Below are 25911 nucleotides of genomic sequence, written 5' to 3'. Positions count from 1 at the left end.
AATGCATGTTACTTGTAACACATTACTTTACTTGTAACATCAAAAAAGTTATCTGAATGCGTTAGGCATGTTACTTGTAATGCGTTACCTCCAACACTGCTCATTTCAGATGAGATTGGAAAAAAAAATTTATCGCTAGGTTTTCTCAGAGGAGGGCTATGCTAGAAATGTGTCCATCTTGAACATAATCAGAATTATCAGCTAATAAGGGTAAACTGACATACTCTGGTACACTGGATCGAGGGAGCATCTGAGTGGTTTCCACAGTTGTACCTTGACAGGCTGTAAAAAATTCTGATGGAATCACGTCCTCATGTTCTGATATCAAAGATACGCGAAGTATTGCCTTTGCAATATTTCGCATTTATATTTTGATATTATTTTATTGATTCGTTTGTTAAATACACACTTTATCTGTTTGATTATTGTATTATGTTTAATACAGTATCTCTTCAGTTTAAACCATAAACGCATGCTGTCCACTCAAGTGGACATCTGAAATCTCTTTGAAAAATGTGTAAAAAAAACAAAACAATTCAAATCTTGTCTGACTGAGGTTATAATTCATGCATGAAAGGGTTAATTATATGTATACAGTTTTCATGACCTCATATTAATATAATTCTGCTTTAAAATAAGATGATTCATAGTTCAACATTTTAAAAGTTGGCTGCGGTTTTGTGTAGGCTTACGCATTCCTCTAAAACTAGGCTTAAATATACTCATATGCATTACACCTAAAATGGCTCTGCCCGTCCAAATTTTGACAGACAAATACAGTTCTGTTTTGCTCTAATTCACTCAGAGAACAGTTTGTCCTGAACTGAATGTTCTTTCAGCAGCAAGCCGCAAGGCTGAAGTTCAGGAATGCAGAAAACTGAATAGCTCCATCTAGAGGCCGGAAGAGTACATTTGGATTTTTCCAGAAGTCAAGGACTGTTGTTTGTTTACTTCAAGCTACCGACGTCTACTCATTATATATATAACCTTATACTCCTTTATTTTAATTATTACATCGATATTCAGTGATACATCCGAGTATAAGTAACTTAGCGTTGAACGACGTCGTTCCAATTTGCCTTGTGCTGCGCATGCTGTGCTGCGACTACTAGCGACGCCAAACGGAACTGCGCGCGAGACGCAAAATGGACGCAAACTTTTGACTTTCTGTTTCTATTTCGTTTTGCTTTTACTCGCACGAGCTACGCTCTTCTATGTATCGCCGCGTCCCTCGAGGTGAGAGCGCGCACTTTCGAATGATTTAGCATTTCAGTCAGAAAAAAATCGGTTAAAAACAGGCCTTCAGACCAATTCGCTGGCAGCCGTTTTCACAGCCCAACCTTTGCTGTCTTTATGTGGATTCGCTTCCTGGTTGCAACACAGTCACACAGTACAATTCAAGTCCTTCAAAACGCATTTCAACCTGAGAGACTAGTCGTCGAAACTAATAATTATCCTTCGAGCTTTCGATAAACATTTCATGACTATTTCACGGAAAAGGCAGCATCTTTGTATTCGTTTAAGTGGAATGTCGTGAGCCACCGAGTATTATAAATATCTAATATATCGAGTTGGTGCAAAGCGAAAACCTGGGATCTATGCTTCGTCTTCATGGAGAATGAGACTACACGATCAACACAAGGTAGTGGACTCGTTGACACGTTTAGTTTCTGTTTTGACGTCAATAGTGTTTGTATAATTTATGCAATAAACATCTATTTATATATTTATATATCCATTCAAATCCCACTCTTTTGTGCTGTTTTTGTTGCCAGCCAACGAAACAGTTTTTTTTCTTTCTCAGTTTCAGTTCTATGTATTTATATATAGTTACACCAGCACTCGTGTAAAATTTGAAACGACTAGACTATTCTGGTTGAAAGAAGACACGGGCACTGGTTTGGTTGGTTTCCATTAACTCTAAACCAGTTCTGCAGTCTAGTCAGCGTGGGCCTGGTAAATCTACACGTGATAGTCTTACCTTTGCTCCAATAAGCTTTTTGATTAATGTGAATAAGGGGTTTACATTGATGTTTTAGTTAAATTTTTGATGTCCTCTCTTAGACATGGCCTATATTTATTTTTTATATGTGCCCATTATTATTAGTGTTTTCTAGATATGTGTGCATGATCTATATGAAAGGTCTGTAACACTTTACAATAAGCTCTCATTTGTTAACATTAGTTAATGCATTAACTAACAATGAGCATTGAGCAATACAATTGTTACAGTATTTATTAATCTTTGGTAAAATACAGTCATTCATAGTTTGTTAGTTAGTTCACAGTGCATTAACTAATGTTAACTAATACAACTTTTGATTGAACTAAATGCTGAAATTAACATAAACTAAGATTAATAAATGCTGTAGAAGTATTGTTCCTTTTTAGTTCATGTTAACTAAAGTAGTTCACTAATGAAACCTTATTGTAAAGTGTTACCGAAAGATCTTCTCATTCTGGTAACCCTTGTTCTCAGTGTTTTGGGATTGTAAACTTTGACAAAAATTAAAGACCAAAAAAAGCTTAAATGGGTTTAGTACAAATGTCTAGATGTTTAGAATTGTCAGCAGTGTTGATTTATTTACTGCATTGGTTATGAATCTCATTCCTCCATGTAGAGTTTGAAATATCCATTAAATATTAGGTTGTCTGAGATGTTCATTAGCTGGTTCTAGCTTGGTTGAGAGTCATGTTTCAAAAAACCAGCTTGACCACCTTAAACTGGTGTGACTAGTGGATAACTAGCTTGTTGCTGGTCCAAGATGATCTACTGTTTCCAGAAACCAGCTACAAATCTTAAACAGTATTTTCCAATTAGAAAAGCTGGAAATCCATCTTGTTAAGATGACAATTAGACTGCATTTCATATTACTGTATAATTCAATGAGATCATTATGAGTTAATAAGTCAATATTTGACATTATGGTTATATGGTACATTTGGAAGATTAGTGTGGAACACTTCCACAGAAGTATTGCACAATAGTCCTTCACATAATGAACAACGTGTACACCAGAATAATTGCGTAAGGGGCTTTCTTTAATGCAGAATATGCTTTTTAGAGGAGTTGTTTAGCCAGTTTTTGAAACTGTTGTTTTTTTTTACCTAGCCATTTGTTCTCAAAATGGGTTCTCTACCGGAGTTATTGTTTTTACTGAATGTTTTTCTCAAACTATATTCAATGACCTTCAAATGGCATTGACAACATGCTCTCTAGTTGCCATTCCAAAGTGACATTCAAAACCTTCCATTTGATTTGTTGTTGAAAATATGGAATGTTTTGAAAAATTGTGAAGCAGTTAGCATAACTCAGACATGTGTCCTGTCTTACCAGGTCTTCTGGAGCCTGTGCATCCAGGCTCAGTAACCTTTAATGAGAGTATTCTAGCGCCACTTCGTAACAACTATTTGTATGAGGAATCAAAAGAATGTTTCACGTACAACTCTGCCCATTTGATCAACAATGACACTTTACAAAAACAGGTAATTTCTATTCTTAATACTGTACAATGTAAAATGATTTAGTGAGATTTGTGTCATGTTATAGCCGAATGAATGTTTTTTTTCCCCAACAGTATGCTGCCTTTCGTTCCGAGAAACGGGAAAAAGGATATTCTGAACAGGAACTTGAAGAGTCTTTTGGCTTCCTGTTGCTTGATGATGCAAGCAGGGTAAGAAATATAATGTTCAATGAGCTTAATGAATCAGCCTGATTTCAAAACTTTCTGAATCGTCAAATCCATTAATGCAACATTTGGTTTCCCACAGGCAAGGAAAGTTGGTGAAACAGGCTTGTTGGTTGGACAAACAAAATGCACTACTCTTGGAGACTCGTTGAAAGGTAAAGAAAGTAGCCATTGCATTATTTGGTGGTAATTTCAGCATAATAACCTGATGTGTTTACTTTAATGCACAAGGACATTTTTCACATGTGACTGCAACAAGATCAACCATGAGGAGGTTCTGAAGCCTTCATGCTAGTCTTGACAAGTCTTGATATGAATGTGCTATTGTCAATTTGGGCTGGGAGAAAAAATTTATTCACCTAAGGTATCGCGATAAAAAAAAAAAAATAAATAAAAAAAAATCGATTTTTTTATTACAGAATCGATATTAATTCAAATTAAATTGCTTTATTTTTGTCCTTGCTTTTAGATGAGGTTGACTGAAGTTAGTCACTTTTGTTTCAACAGAGGATAAAATCTGTCGTTATCTTTGAGTGTTGTTGAGTGACGTAATATCCCTTTCAAGTGGACGTGTTAAAGCGACGTGAGACTGAATGCACTTAAAAAAGCCCTCACACAGCGCTACTCATATGCTGAGAGAGAGATAAGACAATAGAGCTGCATGATTCATCTTTAAAAGACTGCGATCTCGATTCAAACACCCACGCGATCTTCTTCCATTTCGTCTGTCTATTAAATCTCAACATTCAAATCTGTGTTGGCGCTGCCGCTGACCCAGAGAGAGTTGTCATGAAACAGCAGTCTTTTCCTCATAGTATCATTATTTCTGTGATACAATAGTTCAAATTATCATAGAAATACTGGGATAAAAGTTTAAATTTCAAATATAAACACTGATGTCTACGATAGCGATCAAAATGAGGTAAATCAGCTTTTGATAGAACTTGTTGATGATGCTTTTGAAAAAAAAGTCAAAGATGTGATGAATTGTTTTTGTAAATATGACTCATCTTATACATCATGTACAGTCTGTGAATGATTTAACTTTTCCCCATGGTCTAGTGTTAAAAAAATAAAATAAAAAATTCGCAGTATTGAATTGCAATACTTGTAGAATCGCAATTCTTAAAGAAATCGCAATACATATCGTATCGGCACCCAAGTATCGTGATAGTATCGAATCGAGAGATAGGTGTGTCGTCCCAGCCCTATTGTCAATGAAAGTGCATGATTTTCATTGGATTGATTCAGTGAATGTTTTATAATGCAGATGCAGTAGTGGTCAAAAGTGATGTCCAAAATGCATAGAAAACAAAAAACTCACTGGAAAAAGCATGCATTGACTTCAACATAATTGATTTTTAATATTTTGTTGGTTCCCTCCGGTTTTTGCATATATTCATAATTTCTTTGTATGACAGCCTGGCCCAAAATTATCCCCGCACAATTTGGCATGTTTCATTGCGTTATCACAAATAAAACAATTGACTCCAAGCACAACTATGCAATATTCTTATTGCATAGGAGAACTGTATATTTTCATGTCCATAGTCTATTCTCCTACATATGAAAAGTGAAAGTATGAATTGTACTGCTACTTAAGAGATGTAATGAATCTATTGAAAGAGAAAGTGAAGGTTAGCCCTTACCCAGCTCTTCCCACTTGTGTATGATATCAAATAGCCTAGAGAGACTGAAGTATTTACTGCAGTCTAAATTAAACATGTGACTCCTTTCTTATATTTGCTAGAGACTACAGGGCTATTATTAACTACTGGTGGAAGACTTAATAATATCATGAAGAAATGAGACTAATTTCTATCTAAGGAACCTCATATCATCATCAGTCACATGGTTGGTGTATCATGGCTTGAGGGTGGGAAAGAAATTAAGGAGTTTGGAATGAATTTTGTAAAAGTACATTTCCACTGAAGATCTGGGTGTTTGGTGGACAACAAAATCATGCAGAACTACTATTGCTACTAATAATAGACATAATCTTGAATTATTATTGACTTAAAGCAGGTTTGTGAAGACAAGTAAAATTCAGCGCATATTCTTAGACAAGTGAAATTAGGTCTTCAGATGTTTAAGGGTTTTCATATTTCATTTTATTACAAATTTTATGTACGATGTAGCTGGGAAGTGAGTTAATGTGGTCATGTGTATCACTTCTATTTTTTGAGAGGGGAAGTCTTGAATGATACACACGCAGCTTCGTGAGTGTGTCTCCTTACAGTTAAGCAACCAAATAAGAGTAAAGTTAATGTGATATAAGTTAATGTATTGTATCATTTCCCATTAATGCAAAAATATTTTAGGGCCCAGCAAATGTTGGTGTGTTGTCAGGGATATCACTGACACAGTCTGTTCTGTTTAAAGCCCACCAAAATATCTTATTCAACTTATCTGATTTTCTGGCTTTTACACAACTTTTTGTAAACGCGTTTTTGTCAACCAGCCTGAAAAAGAAGTCATGCAGGGTCATGCTTACGTGGTTAAAGCAATTGGTTAAAGATATCTTTACTGGATTTGCCATAGTTTTTCAATGAATCTTTGAAAAATACCTTTTTAGGCATTTTATGCAGTGTCAAAAGCCTGGCTATTGTGAGACTAGGACTTATTGGCTTAATAATTTGCAGTACTAAAGACTAAACTTGTTTACTGTAGTTTAACATGTTGAGGCAATCAGATCTTTCTGAGAAGTGCTTGTACACCTTTTTCTCAGCCACAAAAATTCAGAAGATCTAGTTTTTCCAGCTTTTGACAGTCCGTTAATTGCATGGGTTGAGTATTACCTCGGGATTTGAGTTACACCTTCAACTAAGAGGCATTTTGTTGTCTGCCTCTTTAATGGCTTATTTTTCACAGTTTTTATCCCATAGTTTGTTGAACACCATTTAAATAAAAATGTATTGGACTTTATCAGCCATTTACAAGCTTTGCCTAAAAAAAAGCAAATGTCTTAAGAAATGTGCGTTGAATACAGCTGCAGTGAATTGATTGTTGTGGAGTTGTTTACTGTTATTGGTTGAGGCAATTATCGTCACATTATATTTCTGTTATTTACACTTAAATTAGGTGTCTATATCTCAAAATACTCAGACTGCCTCGACCTGAAGCGCTGGTACGATGGCAAGACTGGCTACATTGTCCTTTTGAAGCTGACCAAGGTACACATTTAACAAATTTGTGGGAAATTGTTATTCTTCCACCAAATTATGTTGCTTTTTTGTTGATTTATCCTAATGCACCACATGTAAACATATTTTCTTAAATCAGGGGAGAGTGAAAGAAGTTACAGACAACTATACCCAGAATTTCACTCCTCCGACAGCTGGCTTCGACTGCCACGTATCAGAGCAGCTTGGTGCTGTGTCTTCAACTACTAGTTCTTTCTTGGCCTATGAGCGAACACAGGTGATACAGCTCTCAAAAGAAATGGTTTCCTTCCTTCCTTAGCATCAAATTGTATATCTAACAAGGTTGCTTTGTCTTGCAGTACTATATGTATGAACACTGTGATGGAAGCAGTGAAACAGAATCATGTCCGAGACATGCTTGTCCATTTGCCATCGTGGCATTTTCATATGGGAAGATAAATACCACTTCAGAGTTGGAGCAAAAGAGGTTTATCACTTTGCTCTTTGAGATTTTATATGAAAAAAAAAAATTGGACGGCTAAACACCTTTTGCTGAATCTTATGAAATGTAACATTAAGTGTTACATATGACAACTAACAATCTGTTTTCTTCACTTTTTCTTTTCAAGCCAAGACAAAACAGGTAAGAATTATGGATCGGTTTGCATGTTCTTTACTCTTTTTGTGGTGAAATTGCAAATAGAGCAAATAGCGTGGATTGTATTATTCAAAATCTTGTACATTGTCTTTCTTTAATTTATTGTATAGTGTTTTAAACTAGACTGTTCCATGTTTTGAATTAAAAGAACATTTAAATACACTGAATATTAGAGTGATTACCAATAAGTGGTATCTTGTATTGTAGTGTTTCATTACCAACCATGGATTGGTCAATTCAAGATTGAATCCACTGTCTATGATGTTGGTCTTCAGTCTTCGAGCGGAGCCTGGTTCCCAGCAAAACTGTATGTTTTATGCAAAAATCTTTTGACCCTCTGATACAATAAACCGTATTTCATTTGATAATGCACCAACAAAGCTGCCCAAACATTAAGGGTAGATTATTCAGATATACTATACATCTACTTATAAGCTATAGGACTGAAATGCAAACTATATTTTCAGCCCAAAGACAGTTCAAATTGACCGTGCAATTGGTGTGTCTGAACTGAAGAGGACCTTGCCGCGGGAAATCTTTGAAACTTGTATTGTGGGTGAAGGTGTGTTTAAAATTGTATTTTGGTTATTGACAGTATCGCCCATTTTGGTGCTAAAACTGTTAATGAGCACTTGGGCAACATCTTTTAATTTGTTTTCCTACATCTTCCCACAGTTTGCATAGATGGCAGATGTTTCAACTTGTATGACGTTGTCTCCTCTAAGGCGAAAAATGATCTTGCTCAGATAACCCAAGAGCTAAAGGAAAATGACATGGTAAATGTGGGGAAGAGAGAAATATCTGTCATGAAAGAAACACTGAAAAAATCTCTAAACAAATCTTGACTTATGACCTTTTCCATTCACCAGGCTCTTGTTATACCACTGGAAGATTCTGGTTTCCTTATACTGTTACACTCTTCACATCTCTTCTCTTATGAAGGTAAGACGTTGCCCAGTGGAGTGCAACTCCAATCCCAATCATTTTCTCTATAGAGTACTTCATTTTTAACACCAACATGTAAACCATTGAAGACAAACCTCAGGAGCTCAGAGGTTGTTAATCAGTGATGTACTGTATGCTTCCTTTAATGCTGATGGTCTGTGTTATCTGTGTCTGAGTTCACTTCCTCATTAAAAACATTAATTACACAGTGAAAATACATCTAGAGCCAAGATCACTTAAAAAGTGGGCAGAAAATCTTGATGTTGTTTATCTTGTGAAAACATAAATTTCCTTCATTTCTAGATGCAAAGTCTGGTAAGGCAGCTGCACTTCAAGGCATGTTTATTTTTCCGGACTCAAGAACTGTGCCAAGAGGTAACAAGGAGAAGAATTTGATTTATTACATTTATTTTTTTTAACATCAGTCTACTTAATTTATCTTTTAATTTGCAAGTCTTATATGTCTTATAAAGCATGTGTTTTTATGTTTAGGTGCCAAGTCTGACCTGACAAATACTAAAGTGTCATCAGAAATAATGCAAGTCATTCCAGCACTCAACTATGCAGAAATGGAGATGGAAAAATGTCCTCCAAACCAACAGGGGTGTTCGCAAATTTCTTTAGAGAAGCATTTGCAAGACTATGGCACTCTTTTTCACCCAGGGCTGTTGGACGTTCCCACCAGGGAAGCAAGTTTGTTTCCAGACCAATATGATGTCCCAGGTGGTTTTACTCTGATATCGCCTAAATGGTCACAGGAGACTTGCACTCAATTAAAATCCTATTTTGATGAGCCTTGTGGCTTTACAATTTCAGTAGTGAGGGCACTGGAGTTACTCACCACTGGTCGACAGCAGCGTGGTGAAGATCATGACGATGATGTCTATTACTGTATATCATCACCTGATGAGGTCCCGCAGACTGATGCCCCCATTGAAATGGAGGTGACTAAGCACACAGAGGCCATCAGTGATGCCTCTCACAGGACTGTTGAAAAAGATGAGCACAAGCATTTGACAACAGAGCAGCCTCAACCTGCTTTGCCAGAGGGCATTGGAAAACTGGGAACAGCTATAGTTGCAGAAGCTGACAGTGTGTCGGAGTATCCAACTTCCACAGTTTCACCTAAATTGGGTGATTTCCCTTCAGAAAATTGTGTAAGTATTGACAGTGATGTTGAGAAAACATCTCAAGGCAATACTAAAGGAGATGCTGATGGAGTCTGTGTAGATTTATCCACAAAAGAGACTCCCATCCAAACGAGCAGTACACCATTAATCACATCAACAGAAGAAGGTGGTACTGCTGAGGGGATGGAGGATAGTATACATCCTGAGAAAACAATGGATGATCCCGATAAGAAAGTGAATCTGAGGTCCTTTTCGAAACGTAAAGGTAGGAAGCGCAAAATTCATTGGAGAACCGGGCAGAGAAAAAAAAAAGCTGTTAAAAAAAAGCTTGCTCTTCCAACTTCAAGTTTGCCTCTCGTTTTGCCAGTGAACTCCACAGATGGCCCTACAAAAGTCCAGACTCGGACTGAGACCATGCATGCTGATGCCATTAATCAGAGGCCGCATTTAACTAGTAGAGGCAAGGGACGCAGGCAAAGGGGCGTGAATCGAAATCTGAGTGAAGCCAGACAAGCACAAGAACCTTTAAGTGTGTCAACAGAAACTTTACTTGATCAAAGTATGAAAAATGAGACAAGTCCTTCAAATAGAGACTGGCGGTCTCTTCCAAGGCGTAAAAGATTGTGGAATACCAATGCCAATCTGAAGCGTTCTTTGAGATCAGGTGTTGTAAAGATTGAGGAGACTATAGTGAACGCACTGGCTGATGCCACAAAGCAAAGTTTGTCTAGCACACCCAAGAGGAAGATGGAGGGATTTAGCTTGAGGGAACGGTATGGTCTAAAGACCATAATCACAACCTGTGGCAGAGTTTTTGTCCCGCATGGTTCAGATGTTGATGTACAATCTGCAAACAAGAGGCAAAGTGAGAAAATGCATGTTGAGATGAGCATTGACACAAATGCAGAAACGATTTCTCCCGTGGAAAACAAATCCACAGAAATAGTGGAAAGTAAGGGAGAATCTCCCTCTATGGTGATAGAAGAAAACCCCCGTAAAGTTCCAGTGGTCAGTGACTGTGAAGACTCGTCGCACAGCCCTTCAGATGAAATGCCAAGTGCTCTCTTGTCAGCATTAAAGATTTTGAGAAACCTTCACAAAAACAACCCATTAGAAATTGACAAAAGTCAGGATGTATGTTCCGAGAAGTCCATTAATGCTACATTAAATAAGAACGTAAGCTTCGAACAAACTAACAAAGTAACAGATGCAACTTCTAGTCCTCCCAGAGTATCTGACCAATCCATGCACTCTGACCCTAAAGTATCCTCCCCTGACAAAAACAAAAAGAAATCAAAATGTGATGTGTACAGTGCAATATCTATAAGCAAATTAAAGACGGTACTCAGAAGGGGAAAGAGGGCGAAATCTCCTTCCCCTGGTGACAGTACAAAATCTGAGCCAGATAACGCAGACCCAGAATCAAAAAAAAGAAAATTGGGCACTATTATGCACCTGCAATGTGATATTATCAAGAATCGGTTGAAAGACAAAGCATCACAGCCCATGAATGATAAGGCACAGTGTACGCCAATGAAACCTGTGGAGATAACCAAACAACCTGTGTCTTGGAGAGGTCTTATTCCCAAAGACTCAAAAGAAAATGGTAAGAAAAATCTTTGTTTACATATTCTGTTATTAAACAAATGTTCACATGTCAAGAGTGGGAAATAGGGGTGTATCGGTTCAAATTACTCACAGTTCGGTTTTTATCACAGTTTTATTGTCACAATTTCAGTATGGTTTGGTATTTGTTATGTTCAGGGAAAAAAGGACTACTGTCAAATAAAAATGACGAAAATAAGAACAAACAACAAGCAACATAATTTGCTTGTTGACAAATAATTACAATAGAGCAAAGAGACAAATAAAATGAACCGTGGCTTTTCAGGTTATTTAGGTATCTAACAGTAGTTTTCATGTACAGAAATTAAATAAAGTAATCAAATGTAAAACAATATTGCATAAAATCTTCACTGTATAAATGAAATATAGCTGAATTATTATTGAAGTTACAAAAGCTATTCAGTCAAGAGCTATTTTCCTTTTTTTTGTGTCTTTTTTAAAATGTATTATTCTTTTATTTAAAACCGAGAACCGTTACACCCCTACTGGAAAAGTGTCCAGAAAGTGCTGTGTGTATATTTGTGTGTATACCAGTGTACACTGTTTGTATACCAGTTTTAAACCTCAATCCTTTGTGAATGTTTCATTTTCAATAGTAGTCATTCATTTAGAATGACATGAGACATGATTTTGCTGGTGTTTTAAAATTGGCCCCATGTGTTCCCTCCATCTTTTTGTCTTCCGTGTGCATGTTATTGTGCTTCTGCTTCCTCCTATTCTTTTGCATGTCTGCATGACTATGCGCCTTTGCTGCTGCTATTTTATGCTTTGTCTTTGTTTTTGTCTATTTCTTACAGGGTCCCTCAATTTTGACACATCAGCACCTTTTGAAATAGCTAAACGCAATGACCAGCAGCTCATATCGTCGCTTGGGGATAGGGTGGGAAGGACAAGAATTAGCGTTGATGGCAAAGCCAGCGCAGAGAGTGAGAGCATGAGTGCATCTCTGCCCTCAGATGCTTTGAGTTTACTGGCTGACTTGGCCCTCGGTGCAAGTAATGATAAAATGTTATCGAACTTAGAAGCCAATCCTGGCCAGGAGGCCCTTGATGGAATGAAGGGTAGCGGCTCCCCGGAGTCAGTCCTTCATGCTCTTCTTCGTTGTCCATCTGGCAGATTTAAATTACCCCCCAGGTCTCCTTTTCCAGAAGGTCTTTTAGTGACTGGGGAACTGATTTTGGAAATATCTAAAGAGCATTCTTACTCACAGCCAACCTCTCTGCTGTCAGGTTTGTCAGGTACATCCCCCCAGGTTTCTTATCCATCTGGATGTGTAGATTCAGCTCTGTCTTTGAAGACTGGGCATCATCTGAACCTGCCTAAAGATGCCGCACCCTCGTGTCATCAGGAGGAAGGAGGCAAAACAGAATGGAAGCACTTGATTTCTTCAGATAGGACAATGTCGTTGATTCCCAAGATGAAAGCACGGAAGTCAAGATTTTTACGGAATAGATCCATCATTGAAAAGGAGGGAAAGATCCAAGTGACAAGGATTTGGGAAGAAGATTATGATTTTAAATTTGACAGCAAGTTCACCAATGACAATATAGACAAAACTGTCACACGAGCACTTCATGGGTAAGTACCACTTGTTGCCCCTACATTTCGGTTAAGGCTTGATGATTGTTGTAGTGAAAATTAATATTGTTTATGTTGATTTGTGGCGATTCACACAAGACAAAAATCTGAACATTATTGCATTTAGTTTAATATTGTCACTAATCAGAAAAACTAAAGGAATATTTCACCCAAAATTAGAAATGAAAAACTTTTTTTTTTGTGCAACAAGCTAGAAATAATACAGCTTTAATGGAAAATTATATATTCATATACACACTTCTGCTAAAAAGACAAACAAAAAAATGCTCTTACTGATTCTATCAAGACCATTACAGGTAGGGATGTCCTTATCAAGTTTTTTTGTGCCCCCGATCTGATCCGAGTCATTGAATATTGAGTATCTGCCGATACAGCAGATACCGTATCTCTGTATCGGCAGATACAGAGATACAGTATCTGTATCAGCATATGATACAGATACTGTATCTCTCTCAGCATATGAGTAGAGCTGTGCAAGGGCTTTTCAGTGCTTTCAGTCTCACATCTCTTCCATGCGTCCACTTGGGATATTACATTACATTTACATTTATTAATTTAGCAGACGCTTTTATCCAAAGCGACTTACAAATGAGAACAATAGAAGCAGTTAAAGGTGCTGTATGTAGCTTTTCTACTTAAACGAATCCTTTTTTTATTGCCTGTGTGTGAAGGGGTTGTAATCTCACATTAAAATGATCCACTTTGCGGGTTTTGCTATTACCTCTGAAAGCAAGTATTCTTATTTTTATGTGAAGGTGCCGGGTCGGATTTACCGCGAAATACAGTGACGTCACCTGCATGCTCGCCCCCGAGCCTCTCGCCTCGTCTAGCCTAACTTTGCACTCAACAGCGACGACACTGCAACTTATGACATGGACTTATGACTTATGCAACTATGACATGTCTGATAACACTAAGAAACGACCTGCTCCCAGCACAACATGTCACAGACTCCAACACAAACTCCACATATTGATAAAAAACAATAAAACGTTTTTTTCTGCTGAAGCTCTTATTAAAGGCCAGACGTGAATCGGATGAACTTCGGGTGAAAAAACACGGATCAACATCGGCAGGGCATTTGAATCATGGAGAAACCTTATCTACAAACCTAGAATGTACATTTCCTGAAGAAAATGTGAAGTAGTGCTTGCAGTGGCAAAATTCGGCACGGTTGATAGGGTTCCATACTTATCATGGTACAAGCATGGAGCATTAGTTCAACGTCAAGCTGATAAAAGTAGCCTATTATTGTAACGTTGCAGTGGGAGTTTACCTGAGTTTCCAGCATGTTGAGGGATGCTTTCTCCGGTGTGTTGCGTGACGCGTCTCAGTCTGGCCGGTACCCACAGTGCTCGCTCATAAATTCGAGCACGCAACTTATTTGTTGCTATCTGAAACATCACCGCTAGAGTGAATTTTTTTATATATATATATATATATATATATATATATATATATATATATATTACGGCTGGGAATCGATTTAAAAAAAATTAACTAATTAATCGCACAATTTGCTGTGATTAATCGCAATTAATCGCATTTCCCCCAAACTTGTAATCATCCACATTTAAATGTAGAATCACTAATTAAATTAAACAACACACAAAAAAGGGGGAAAAAAGAAAAATGTCCACACAAATTGGACAGAAAATAGCCCTATATTAAAATATAAAACACCAATATATTATTCTTCATTCAGTTCTATGCTACTGACTAATTATCAAAATAAAGTATAGTCATACAAAGCTATTATTACCAGAGCATGTGATCAGAGCAGGTAATTTTACCATTGTTGCCCAGCATGGCTATACCAGCTCAGCAAACAGAAGTCTACTACTGAGAAATTTCACGTTATTTGAGCGGACTTTGCTTTTCCAGTGCGTGATCGGTAGCCAACATGATTGGAGCGTTTGGGCCGTTAAGGAGCAGAACGCGCAGCGCAAAGACTGAGCGGAACATTGAGCAGAGAGCGCAGTGCGCCGACACACACTCACATGAAGAGAGGCGCGCCTGAGAAAACAAGCGCGCCGCGTCGCTTCTATATGAGCGCGCTTGCCGCGCGCCCACATTTGAAATATTTGCATGTGAGTGTGAAGTGAACGGCCCCTTAAAGCAACGTGACATGAGCCTAATCAAAAATATTTCCATTTGCTCTTTCCTTGTCAACAAGTGGATTCAGAGCCATCACATTAGCAGCGCCGCCGGTCGCCATGTTTCAGTGTTTTTAGGTGTGTAAGTGAATGTGGTGATATTACTGATCATGTGAAGATTTTGCAGCGGCGCTGCTGCTTAATACATTGTAGGGGAAACACTGTAATATATATACATATATTAAGTAAGTAAAATTTATTTATACAGCGCCTTTCACAGACTAGGTCACAAAGCGCTTTACAATAGACAATAAAACATAATAAAAAACAATACAGATACAAAACAGATACAATTTTCAATATATAAAAGAACAGAGATTACCCAAAAGCTAACCTGAACAAATGGGTCTTCACTTGTCCCCTAAAACTGTCCACATTCTCAGCAAACCTAATACTGGTTGGCAAAGCATTCCATAGTCTGGGTGCCATAGCGGCGAAGGCTCTATCCCCACCTGTCTTTAAACGAGTGCGTGGCGTAGATAGCAGATTTTGGTTATTAGACCTGAGAGACCGGAGAGGGATATGAAGATGAATTATGTCAGCAAGATAAGCAGGGGCCTGACCATGTAAAGCCCTATAGGTTATGGTTAAAATTTTAAATTGGATCCTGTAAATTACAGGAAGCCAGTGAAGAGAACAGAGTATCGGGGTGATATGGGTATGCCTATTTGATCTAGTGAGTAACCTAGCAGCAGCATTTTGAATAGATTGCAATCATATAAAGATATATAGATATCTATATAATATATTGGACCCGATACTAATCATTGAGAAAATCAAATGGCTGAGTTTGACACCAAAATGCCACACTTTAAATATGCTGAAGAAGTTTTTGTGGTAATCATTTGAGCATCATAACCCATATATAGACATTCCAAAAAGGCTCTGTTAACCATTTCTTCCCTCTAATATTGACAGGAAATGGAACTTCAACATTGAAGACACCTTTGAGGATGTCCATATCATTTTTCACATGTGGATTGGACTTTTTTATAGTAAACACACCTCCAGGTTATTTCACCTTGAAAATAGTACCACACTTCCAAAGGGGAAGGATGTTGAAAAGGTTCATCTGGACATTAACGCTATTCAAAATGCTGTGTCATTGCTCAATGTTGAGTTGATCTCGAAAGAGGACTCATCCAGGCCGGCGCATCTTTCATCAGAGGTTTTGGATCTTTCTGTGAAAAATGGCGAGCCTGTGAATTTCTGTTCGGTCTCAAATGAGAGCAGAAAAAAAGACACTGCATCACATCCTGGTGGAATGTCACCAACTTCTAAGCATGAAACGACACCAAGCCATTCACCTTCTGGGACAAGTCTCTCGCCCAATCCAAAAGTTACAACATTGACGGTAATGATTAACATGATTCAAATTGCACTGTATTTAGCTCTTAGCTTTTAGTTGCATAGCTGTTAATCTTTAAAATGTATTGAATTTTTTTATTATTATTTTTTTTACATTTTTTTATACTATTGTTAGCTTTTAGCCTTCAGTTACTTGTCATGCTTATAAGAGTTGTCAATAATTCTTTTGGACATTCTCTGTGATATTCTTCTTATATTTTAGACCTCTTGTACAGTGTGATTTTGCAATTTAATATTGATTTATTTGATTTTCATTTTTCTGTTACAGATTTATAGATCTCCTGTGGACATACCGGTGGAAAATTCAGTGCCTGACAGTCACATTGACAATGATGATGAAAATGACATCACCACTGACTGCTCATATTCTCAGCTCTTGGAAGGAAATAGTTCATACAACCAGTTGTGTGAGCAAGCATCAAATATGAGAATAGGTATTCGGATACTACTACCAAAGGTCCGAAATGTTACAAAGAATGAAGCATCTACGAGAGTGAACACTTTTGATCTGAAAAAAATTGGTGTGTTCCATCAAGTACTTAGTCCCATAAAACCTTCAGCATTCTCAAAACCACATCGTCTGATTTTGGGCAGGAAAAGTTTTGATCTGGGTTTAAAGAAGGAAACTGGGCATAAAGCACATGCAGTACTGCAGAAGGAGAATGTTTCTGACAGTGCAGAGAGTAAAGAAATTTCTGAAACAAATGAAAACAAAAATGGGTGCCCAGCAGCTGTGGTTGATGGAAATGTTGACGATACTACAGAATTTAAAACTGGAAACGGAGCATCCATTTCGGTACAGGAAAAGAGTCAAGTTTCTGTAAGTCAAGAGAGTAAAGAAGTCTCAGATGAAGATAGCCACGATGGATGTCTTACAATTATGGAAGATGGAAATGTTGACGAAAACATGACTTCTGAATTGCCTAGCCAAGATCAGATTAGTGTTGTTGAGCATAATTGCTCTGCTCATGCAAATGAAGATCTTAAACCTTTTCAAGATCTCAAAGGTCATGCAAACATGGTAGATGTTCTGAGAGATGTTTCACCACATGATGCTAGTTTTGAAGAGCATAATGAGACTTCTAATGAGAAAAAAGATCTTAAACCTTTACTAGATGACACAAATCTACTTGACCATGTTGAGGAGCTAAGCGATATTTCATCAGATGAGACGAGAGTTGAAGAGTATAATGAGACTTCTCATGCAAAGGAAGATCTTCAGCCTTTGCATGACCTGAAAGATCACACAAAAATGGTTGATGAGCTGAGAGATGCTACATCAGATGAGACTAGTGTTGAAGAGCACAAAGAGACTTCTAATACAAAAAAAGAACTGAAACCTTTACTAGATGATACAAATGTAGTTGACCATTTTGATAGGCTGAGTGATATTTCATCAGATGAGACGAGAGTTGAAGAGTTTGAGACTTCTAATGCAAAGGAAGATCTTCAGCCTTTGCATGACCTGAAAGATCACACAAAAATGGTTGATGAGCTGAGAGATACTACATCAGATGAGACTAGTGTTGAAGAGCACAAAGAGACTTCTAATGCAAAAAAAGAACTGAAACCTTTATTAGATGATACAAATCTAGTTGACCATTTTGATAAGCTGAGTGATATTTCATCAGATGAGATGAGAGTTGTAGAGTATAATGAGACTTCAAATGCAAAAGAAGATCTTAACCCTGTGCATGACCTGAAAGATCACACACATATGGTTGGTGAGCTGAGAGATGCTATATCAGATGAGACTAATGTTGAAAAGTGTAATGAGATTCCTAGTGCAAAAGAACAGCTTGATCTGAAAGATCGGTTAAACCTGATTGATGCATCTTCCCATGGAATTAAAGGGAATTACACTAAAAAGCCTGTGGAAGAAAAAGATGAAGGTTATACAGGTGAGGAAATTATGCAAGAAGGTGAGAGTAAGTCAAAGGAATGGGATAACTTGGATGGCAGTGATACTGAACGTGAGACGTCCACAGCAATGGTGGAACATCTAGATGAGTATCTTTTGGGTCTAAAGGATGATATAAACAGTGTTGAAATGGAATTCAGTGATGAGGATGCTCTCATCGATGATGATGATGATGATGATGATGACGTGAAGATACAAAAGAGTGAAACACAACCTCACACACCAGAGGAGATGTACTTTGAAGACTGTACCCTTGAATTAAGCATTGATTCATGCTCAGATGATGATCAGCCCATGCCTGTTCAAGAGAAACACACCCCAGCTTCTAATGTTGATACTTCTAATATAATGCAAGATGAGATTGAAACCAAGACCCTTCAGCAGAGTTTAGTGTTCCAACAAGAAGCTCTTGAAGTATGTCAGAACGAGTTAAAAACAGCAAGTACTGTTGAACCCACCAAATTAGATATTAGTAATTTAGAAAAAGATGATGAAAGAGATTTAGGCCAACAGGATATATCTAAAGTCAGTGGTGAGGATGATACACTTGTTGATGAGAAGGAGACACAAAGTCAAGGCTCTTGTAAAGATGAAGTCATCAAAACATACCAAGAATGCCTGTCCGCAAAAATTTGTGCTTTGCCCCATAGTCGGACTGAAACTCGTAATGAAACGGTTGCTCCTCAAGCTTTGACAATTTACAAACCCTCAGAAGTGGAGGTAAACAGCATGTGCTCTACTCCTACGCAAGATGAAATGGCATGTTTACCAGAAGTGCACGAAGAATTCAGGGAAGAGGATTTGAATAGGGACCTTTACTTTCCTTGCAACACTGATCATGTTGACATGCTGCCACCTAAAATTCCTGTATGTTCTCAAACGCATGTTTCTACCACAAAGCCACTATCTGACTTTATAGGGCATTACGAAGAAACCTATGATGACGAACTAAGGTGTAAGAGGATCAAATACCCTGGGACAATGGATAAATCTGCTTTAACTACTAAGCGTTCGCCCAGTGAGGACTCTTTCCAGTTAGGGCACAAACTCAGTCCCACCTCCCAACAAAAAGATGACAAGAACTGTAACTTCATAGAGGGTGCACCTCAAAATGATTCTGGATTATTTTACAGAAACGACAATGTAGACGATTTGCATGAATATTACCAGGGCTCTGATGAAGGTTTACCGTGGCCTGATTACCAAACAGAGGAACCAGTTGATCACCAATTGTATCCATGTGAAAATGAATTTAGTTGTGACAATGATCAACCCATTTGTTCTAAGTACATTACATCTGAACGTGAGTATTCCTACAGGCACAAAAAGCATGCAAAGAAAGAGATGGATAACTATTGTTGGGCAGAAAAGAATTATAAATCAGACCCTCTGTCAGTTACTTATACTGCTGAATATACCAGGGACCAAAGTCCAAAAAAGAAGTCTAGAAAAAGCAAATTCACAACCTTCTGCCAAAGGGAGTGGGATGATGAAGACTTTTCCAATGTTATTGTAGACTACAGTATCCAAAAAACGTCATGCTTTGAAACTTGTCAAGCAAAGCCAACTAAGACAGTCACGGTTAGTTCCCTTCCACATGTTAAGACAAGCACGCAGCAATTTGACTGGCGCAAGTATTTCAGAAGGGAGGCGGCTTCCAGTCAGCTATTAGATGTAAGTGAGAGGGATAACAAATTTGACATTCCACCCTCCTCTATTGTCACCGTTTTGGACAGGAAAGGAAACCGGGTAACATTCAGTAACTCTTCCACCGTGAAACCATCTTTCATTGGACTTGAAAACTCTTTTGATCGCTGGCAAGAACAACAAAGTAATACTGATGTGACCCGGTCTGCAGTTGATCTTGAGTACCTTATTTTCTCTAAAAACATGAGTCAGGTTCTCAAAGAAAATAAGAGCACATCCAGTACCACATCACACTGTTGGGAAAATCCTGACCAGTCTACATGTCCCATGACTGTTCGGTTTTCAAATCTCAGTGAAGTGGAGAACTCCGCTGACCTTAGTAAAGCACAGCAATCACTTACTGATTTTAAGATAAAAGTGGACATGTCTGACAGGAGAGGGATGAGGGAGCCTGTAAGAAACCACAAACCAAATCTTCAAAGACTTTTCTGTGAAAAGGGCAATGAAGTTGAGTTCGCAGGGATCTCAGAAATAACAAAGCAATGTGCTGTAGCATACAAGTCCATGATGAACGATGTCTGCAGCAGGAAGACTCTCTCTCGTCCAATTGAGGCAAGTGGAAAGGGCGTCAAGAGAAAGTACAATCGAGAGAGCGTTGGCCAACATCCTGGATTCTGTGGTCGTATCAAGAAGGACACTTTTGACAATCCTCGTGACAATCTGAAGTCCTCTGTGTGGCAAGCATCCAAGACTAAGTACAGGTTCTTTATCCTTGTCACATCAACAGATACCTTCTTTAAAGAAACCAAGGTACGAAAGTTATGCATAAAAATAATCTTATAAAGTGTTCTAAAATGGTAAAGAAAGATTTTCATGGGAATTTCTGATTTGTAGCACATGTTGGAGATTGAGGGCCACACACAGGTTGAGCCAGAAGAGTTTGACCTCAGTAACGATGGTCTGTCCCCTCTTCTCATTATATTGAGGAATGAGGACATTGCAGGGCACATATGTGAGGTAAGTGAATGAGTGAAGCTCAATTTTAGGCAGAACATTTGTGGAAATCATCCTTTAAGTGGACTATTTGACCCAGATATATCATTATATCATAACATTCAGTAAAAAAAAATGCTGTGATTTAAAAAATAACTTGGCACATTAAAATTTACATAAAAATAGACAAATTATGCTAAGGAAATATCAGTATATCACTATATTTGCCAATATTAGATTATTATTATTATTTATTTATTTATTTATTTTTGTCAGTTGGTCGGTATTGCATATATGATATTGGATATTTAATCGTGCATGCTCATTTCCCCTTTTTTTACTTTTATTACCCTTTTTTGTCATCTGAGAGTGAGCATCATTCTAAATATAAAAATGGGTGAAACGCAAAAAAAACATTTTAAAAAGAATTCTTTAATTAATCTTTAGCAAATCTCAACATTAATATCAATTTTTTCACATTGTACATTGTTGTGATGCCTTAATTCACTTGTAGCATTTATTTGTTTATTTATTTATTTTACAGTATAATTACAATATTGGCCATTTATCAGAATTCAGACCAGCCTTAAAGTCGGCATGAAATCAAATTTGACAAATCTTCTTTTTATATGTAATATTGTAGTGTTTATTATAAATGATTTATCTGTGCACTTCATTATTTTTTAAAATTAATTTACCCTTATAATCTTTAATCAAATACATTACCCTTCCCTCCCCCCTCGAAACGACCTCTCTTCTCTTTCGGTCACGTGCCATGGCGAAAGGGTGCGGCCAGAGCCGATGAGGGTGCGGCTATCGGTGTCTGTCTCGTTTTGAGTCAAGTCAAGTTCACCCTCGAGAGCATCTCGAAGTGTCCGAATAGTAGGCTATCTATCTCATCTAAATCTAGTTATTTACTTATCGGACACGTCGAGATGCTCTCGATGGTGAACTTGACTGATAACTTGACTTGACTCATCTTGGTTCGCGGGAGGCTCATATAAATATGGGCTGATTCCTGCCTGAAAATGTTGCTGCTCGTCCTCGTTCTCGTCGCCGGGCTCCTCAATAAAAAATACTTCATGGGAGGGTAACGGTGGGGAGTCCGGTGGAGAGAAATCCTCCACAACTGAATTTAAACTGGCATTCAAATCTGCCTCCATTTTGTTTGCAACGCCCAACCTCCAACGATCCAATCAATTCCCGAAGGACGAAATCAAGCCCCGCCCTACATTTTTTTCTAATTTCAGAAGCCGTTTCACTCGGATATACGTCACAACAAGGAAAAAATGACAATCTCAACTTCCGTTTCATGCCGACTTTAAAGTAAAAATTATTTTTGGCTTATCGTTGTCGGCCAGATTTTTAATATCAATATACATTGCTATAATGAAGAGAATCTGAGAGTCTGTTCATAAATGGAGTTTCAGATCTGTTGAGCAGGTCAATCTCTTTTGGGTTGAGTTAAGAGGGATGAAATGCCTTTTCATTTTTTGTTTCCATGTGTGGCAAGAGCCGTGGGAACAGAGCGATGCTGGTGGCACGAGTGTCACTGTGCGCCACAGCGGTCTCTAGCCTTACGGAGGAGCTCAGGAAGGATAAAAGGAGGAGTGACGACAGTGGAAGGCGAGAGACTCATTAACACTTGCCTTGCTCCACAACACGGCCTCGCTCCATTTCCTCGGCTCTCTCCCCCGAACTGTTTGCCACACCATGTTTTTTTATGTTTTATTCAGCCAAACTGATATAATTAACAGAAGTTGGAGGAAAAAAAAGTTGAGCGATTGTTACAGAAACTATTTTTCTGTGAACTTGTTTGATTGAGGTTGCCTTCAAAAGAGCTGTTTATCCAATTCAACCAGGTGCCTTATTTGCTGGAATTGAAGAAGTCGCCCAACGTCCTGTTCGCTGGCATCGACCGACCCGATGACGTGGTGAACCTCGCTCACCAAGATCTTTTTGCAAAAGGAGGCTTTATAGTGTGTGATGAATTGGCTCTCGACACACTTACTCTAGGTACTGATAAAAGTTGCTACAGAAATTATCCATGTTGTTTTACTGGAGATGGACTCATACATTATGACATTTTCATTGGACTTATATTTGTCAAATTTATAAGATGACATGAAGAAAGTCGTGGGGATTCTGGAGGAGTTGGACAAGCAAGGGAAATGGAAATGGTTTCTGCACTATAGAGACAGCCGCAGGCTTCGGGAAAGTGCAAGGTAAGATCACAGCTGTGTTTAAGTTTTGTGATTAAGTTTAAAAACTAACTTTAGCTGGACAATAACTTTATTCTAGAGCTGCTGTAATATTTCACTGTAAAGCTGCTTTGAAACAATCTATATTGTTAAAAGTGCTATATAAATGAAGGTGATTTGACTTGACTTGTTTGAAACAATACCAGCTTCTAGTTTCGCCTTGATGCCTTTCTACCTCTGAACACTGCCTGATAAAGCAGCATTTTAAGCTTTTTTGCTTAAACAATAGCTACTTTTGTTAGTACTTGCTTACCCAGTTATGGGAACAGACTAATTCTCACTCTCCTCTAACATATGAAAGGTAAGACTTATAATCTTACATATAATCTCCTCGACAGGTCCAGTCCTGAGGGAAGTAAGAAGCAGCAGTTTATCGATTGCTGTCAGAAAGCTGGCGTAGTCGAGGTCTTGCCCTATCATGAATGTGATGTCATATCGCGGGACCGACCGGATTACCTCTTCTGTTTGACTCGCCTCCAGATCCAAAACGCCTCTGTACGGTTTCCTGTGTTTATTACAGGTGAGTTTAAATTTTTGTGAAAAGTCCACGTCTTATAGGTTAGGGCCAGATCACTTCAGCTGAAGTACACCAGCCCATTGAACTGAATAACTAAATAATGAAATCTCCATAACCTCATATAAATGTTTTGTAAAACTTTTAATTATTTTAATTTATAAAATATATTCATATTGCCTCTGCACATTTAAAACTTTGTATGTTGAGTATATGATTGATCTGATATGTTTTGCAATTCAAGGAATTGGTATTTCCCCCCCATAATCATCTTCACAGCCGTCTATACCAGATGAGCTAGCCTTGATTTTAATTGCACTGCAATTCTATCAACTCATACAGTTAACCTGTATTCTCCTTTCCTCTGCGTCCTGTGGTTCACACCTTATGGCTGGAAAGAACTAGTGAAAACTTCCTATTATTTCAATTCTCTTTCTTGGTTCCTGGTTAGCCTAATCAAACAGACTGATCTTTTGCTATTTTTTTGGTCTGAAAGTTTCAAAAGTGACATTTTAAAAGGGTAGAGTAGACATCCCTGAAAGTATCCTTTATTATACTCATAGTCTCTTTTTAATCAAAAAGTTGATAAATTCAGTCTGGTAATATTGGGAAAATGTCATTATCGTATCACAAGTTTAATTTTATTTATATATTTAAATTATTATATAATGAAAAACAAAATGAATTCTTTAAATTGAAATATAAAATGAATTCTTTCATTTCTGCATATTGTACTACTTTAGATTTTTCTGTGAACAATGCATAATTTTACCAGATTTAGGGAATATGAGAATTTTTACCTTTTGTTCTTTGCGTTGCAGACACACCTACTGAATCTTTTGGAACAAATGGGATTTTAACCATGAACATTTACACATTCTCACGGATTCTTTCAAATGATACTTGTTCTGTGTCATAAATGTGTGTGTGTTTTTTTTGTTTGTTTTTTTAAATCAATTTAATTTCTTACTATTGGTAAGTACACCTATGTTCATAATTAATTTATTGTTTATCATAAATGTTAAAGCATATATCTTTGCTACTCATATGTAATAGCTTACAATTTATAAGCTTTTCAGTGAAAGCTTTACCATTTATAATACAGTTTCAATGTACAAATTTAGTCATTAAAATGTTTTAGTATGTTTTAACCTGACTTTATTTTTTATCTATGAAATTGACTGAAACTCTAATAAATGAGCTGTTTTAGTATTGTTGTTCATTATTCAGCTTTGTGTATTTAATACATGTTATATTATAATGTATATTTTCAGGATAATCTGTTGTGGTTATGAAGATGTAGGCCTATCTGTAAGACTGTGAGCTTAGAAAAATTCAAGTTATGTTTATTTGTATAGCCTTTTTTATAATACATTGATACAATACATTAAAAATGAGGAACCAACTTTAAATATAATATTTGTTTAGCTACTAACATATTCTTCTGTATGCTTACTAGACTTCCATCTCTGCTCCCCATTTGTTGTTTTTATCCATGATTATAGGTTGTGGTCATCAATTGTTGGTCTGGTACTGTTGCTCTCCTTTTTAAAATTCTAAAGTGATTCCAATTATTATTATTTTTATTATTTTTATAAAAAAAAATTAAGTTAAGGAATCACCTGAGGGGAAAGGGGTGAACGTAAGCTACTTCCAGATAGATTCTGGTTTGTATTTGTACTTCAGTTAGACCTGTCTCCATCAAAGGTTTTATTTTTTCAGATTCGATGCATTAATATTAATTTGTAGAGGGAGGCCGGGGAGTGTTGAAACACGGGGTCAGTTGTAACACTGTCAGAAGTCAGAAAAGAGCTAAGGTAATTTCATTAATTTCATACACTCCCATCACCATTTTTAGCTCACAGGAAAAGTGGCATGTGACTGAGCTAAATTGTTAATTTTATTCAAAAGTGATTATTCTTTGTTCTTCAATAAAGTTCTTGCATAAAATGTGGATCTTATCACAGCAAATCCCCTCTCATTGTTACATCTATCCCAGCTAGTGTTGCAACTCACCCCAGTACTGGATACACTTTATATTTGACATTAACTCGCGTAATCTGTGATTGGCCTACACGTCCAAGTGAGTTTTATTTGTAGTAAACAAATGTGGCTACTGTGTATCAAAGTTTGAAAGATCTAGCATAAACGATCACTGTGTTACTGATGCGCAAACCAAAAGTGTTCCTACCATCCCGGTCTCCTCTAAACAAAATGTTTGTGATTTAAAGAAAAGTAACCCTGACTTATTTAAATCATTG

At 37.4% G+C, this 25911-nt stretch overlaps 1 protein-coding gene and 1 long non-coding RNA gene across 3 annotated transcripts; one reads left to right on the top strand and one right to left on the bottom strand.

The window, feature by feature from the left end:
• Nucleotides 1-600: 600 nt before the first annotated feature.
• tasor2 (transcription activation suppressor family member 2) lies at nt 601-25240 on the top strand. Of its 2 annotated transcripts, none has more exons than XM_082189122.1 (22): nt 601-1642; nt 3338-3486; nt 3579-3674; nt 3772-3844; nt 6771-6862; nt 6972-7109; nt 7192-7319; nt 7462-7475; nt 7698-7797; nt 7958-8052; nt 8166-8266; nt 8360-8432; nt 8739-8810; nt 8928-11171; nt 12421-12769; nt 15865-16300; nt 16583-20692; nt 20777-20899; nt 22738-22891; nt 22995-23100; nt 23475-23656; nt 24472-25240. In XM_082189122.1, exons 1-22 carry the CDS (start codon nt 1612-1614, stop codon nt 24567-24569), a joined length of 8964 nt encoding a protein of 2987 aa, XP_082045248.1. In that variant the 5' UTR covers nt 601-1611; the 3' UTR covers nt 24570-25240. The 2 variants fall into 2 exon arrangements, with proteins under 2 accessions (XP_082045248.1, XP_082045247.1); XM_082189121.1 differs by having other exon boundaries at nt 11989-12769.
• LOC309513383 lies at nt 21123-22731 on the bottom strand. The gene is made up of 2 exons (XR_014211427.1): nt 22196-22731; nt 21123-21460 (listed from the first exon to the last, which is right to left on the bottom strand). It is a non-coding gene; the product is annotated as an uncharacterized lncRNA (long non-coding RNA).
• Nucleotides 25241-25911: the final 671 nt, after the last annotated feature.

This window comes from Leuciscus leuciscus, assembly GCF_965113295.1.
Source record: "Leuciscus leuciscus genome assembly, chromosome: 13".
NCBI lineage: Eukaryota > Metazoa > Chordata > Actinopteri > Cypriniformes > Leuciscidae > Leuciscus > Leuciscus leuciscus.
The sequence above is the reverse complement of the archived record's forward strand: the minus strand, read 5'-3'. Positions and strand labels throughout refer to the sequence as shown.

Excerpts from the sequence above, each read along its gene's own strand:
- tasor2 (XM_082189121.1), top strand. The coding sequence starts at position 1,612 with ATGGAGAATGAGACTACACGATCAACACAAG. Across the intron at positions 3,845-6,770 it reads TCTTGGAGACTCGTTGAAAG|GTGTCTATATCTCAAAATAC; the intron begins GTAAAGAAAGTA and ends CACTTAAATTAG. Across the intron at positions 16,301-16,582 it reads CAAAAGTTACAACATTGACG|ATTTATAGATCTCCTGTGGA; the intron begins GTAATGATTAAC and ends TTTCTGTTACAG.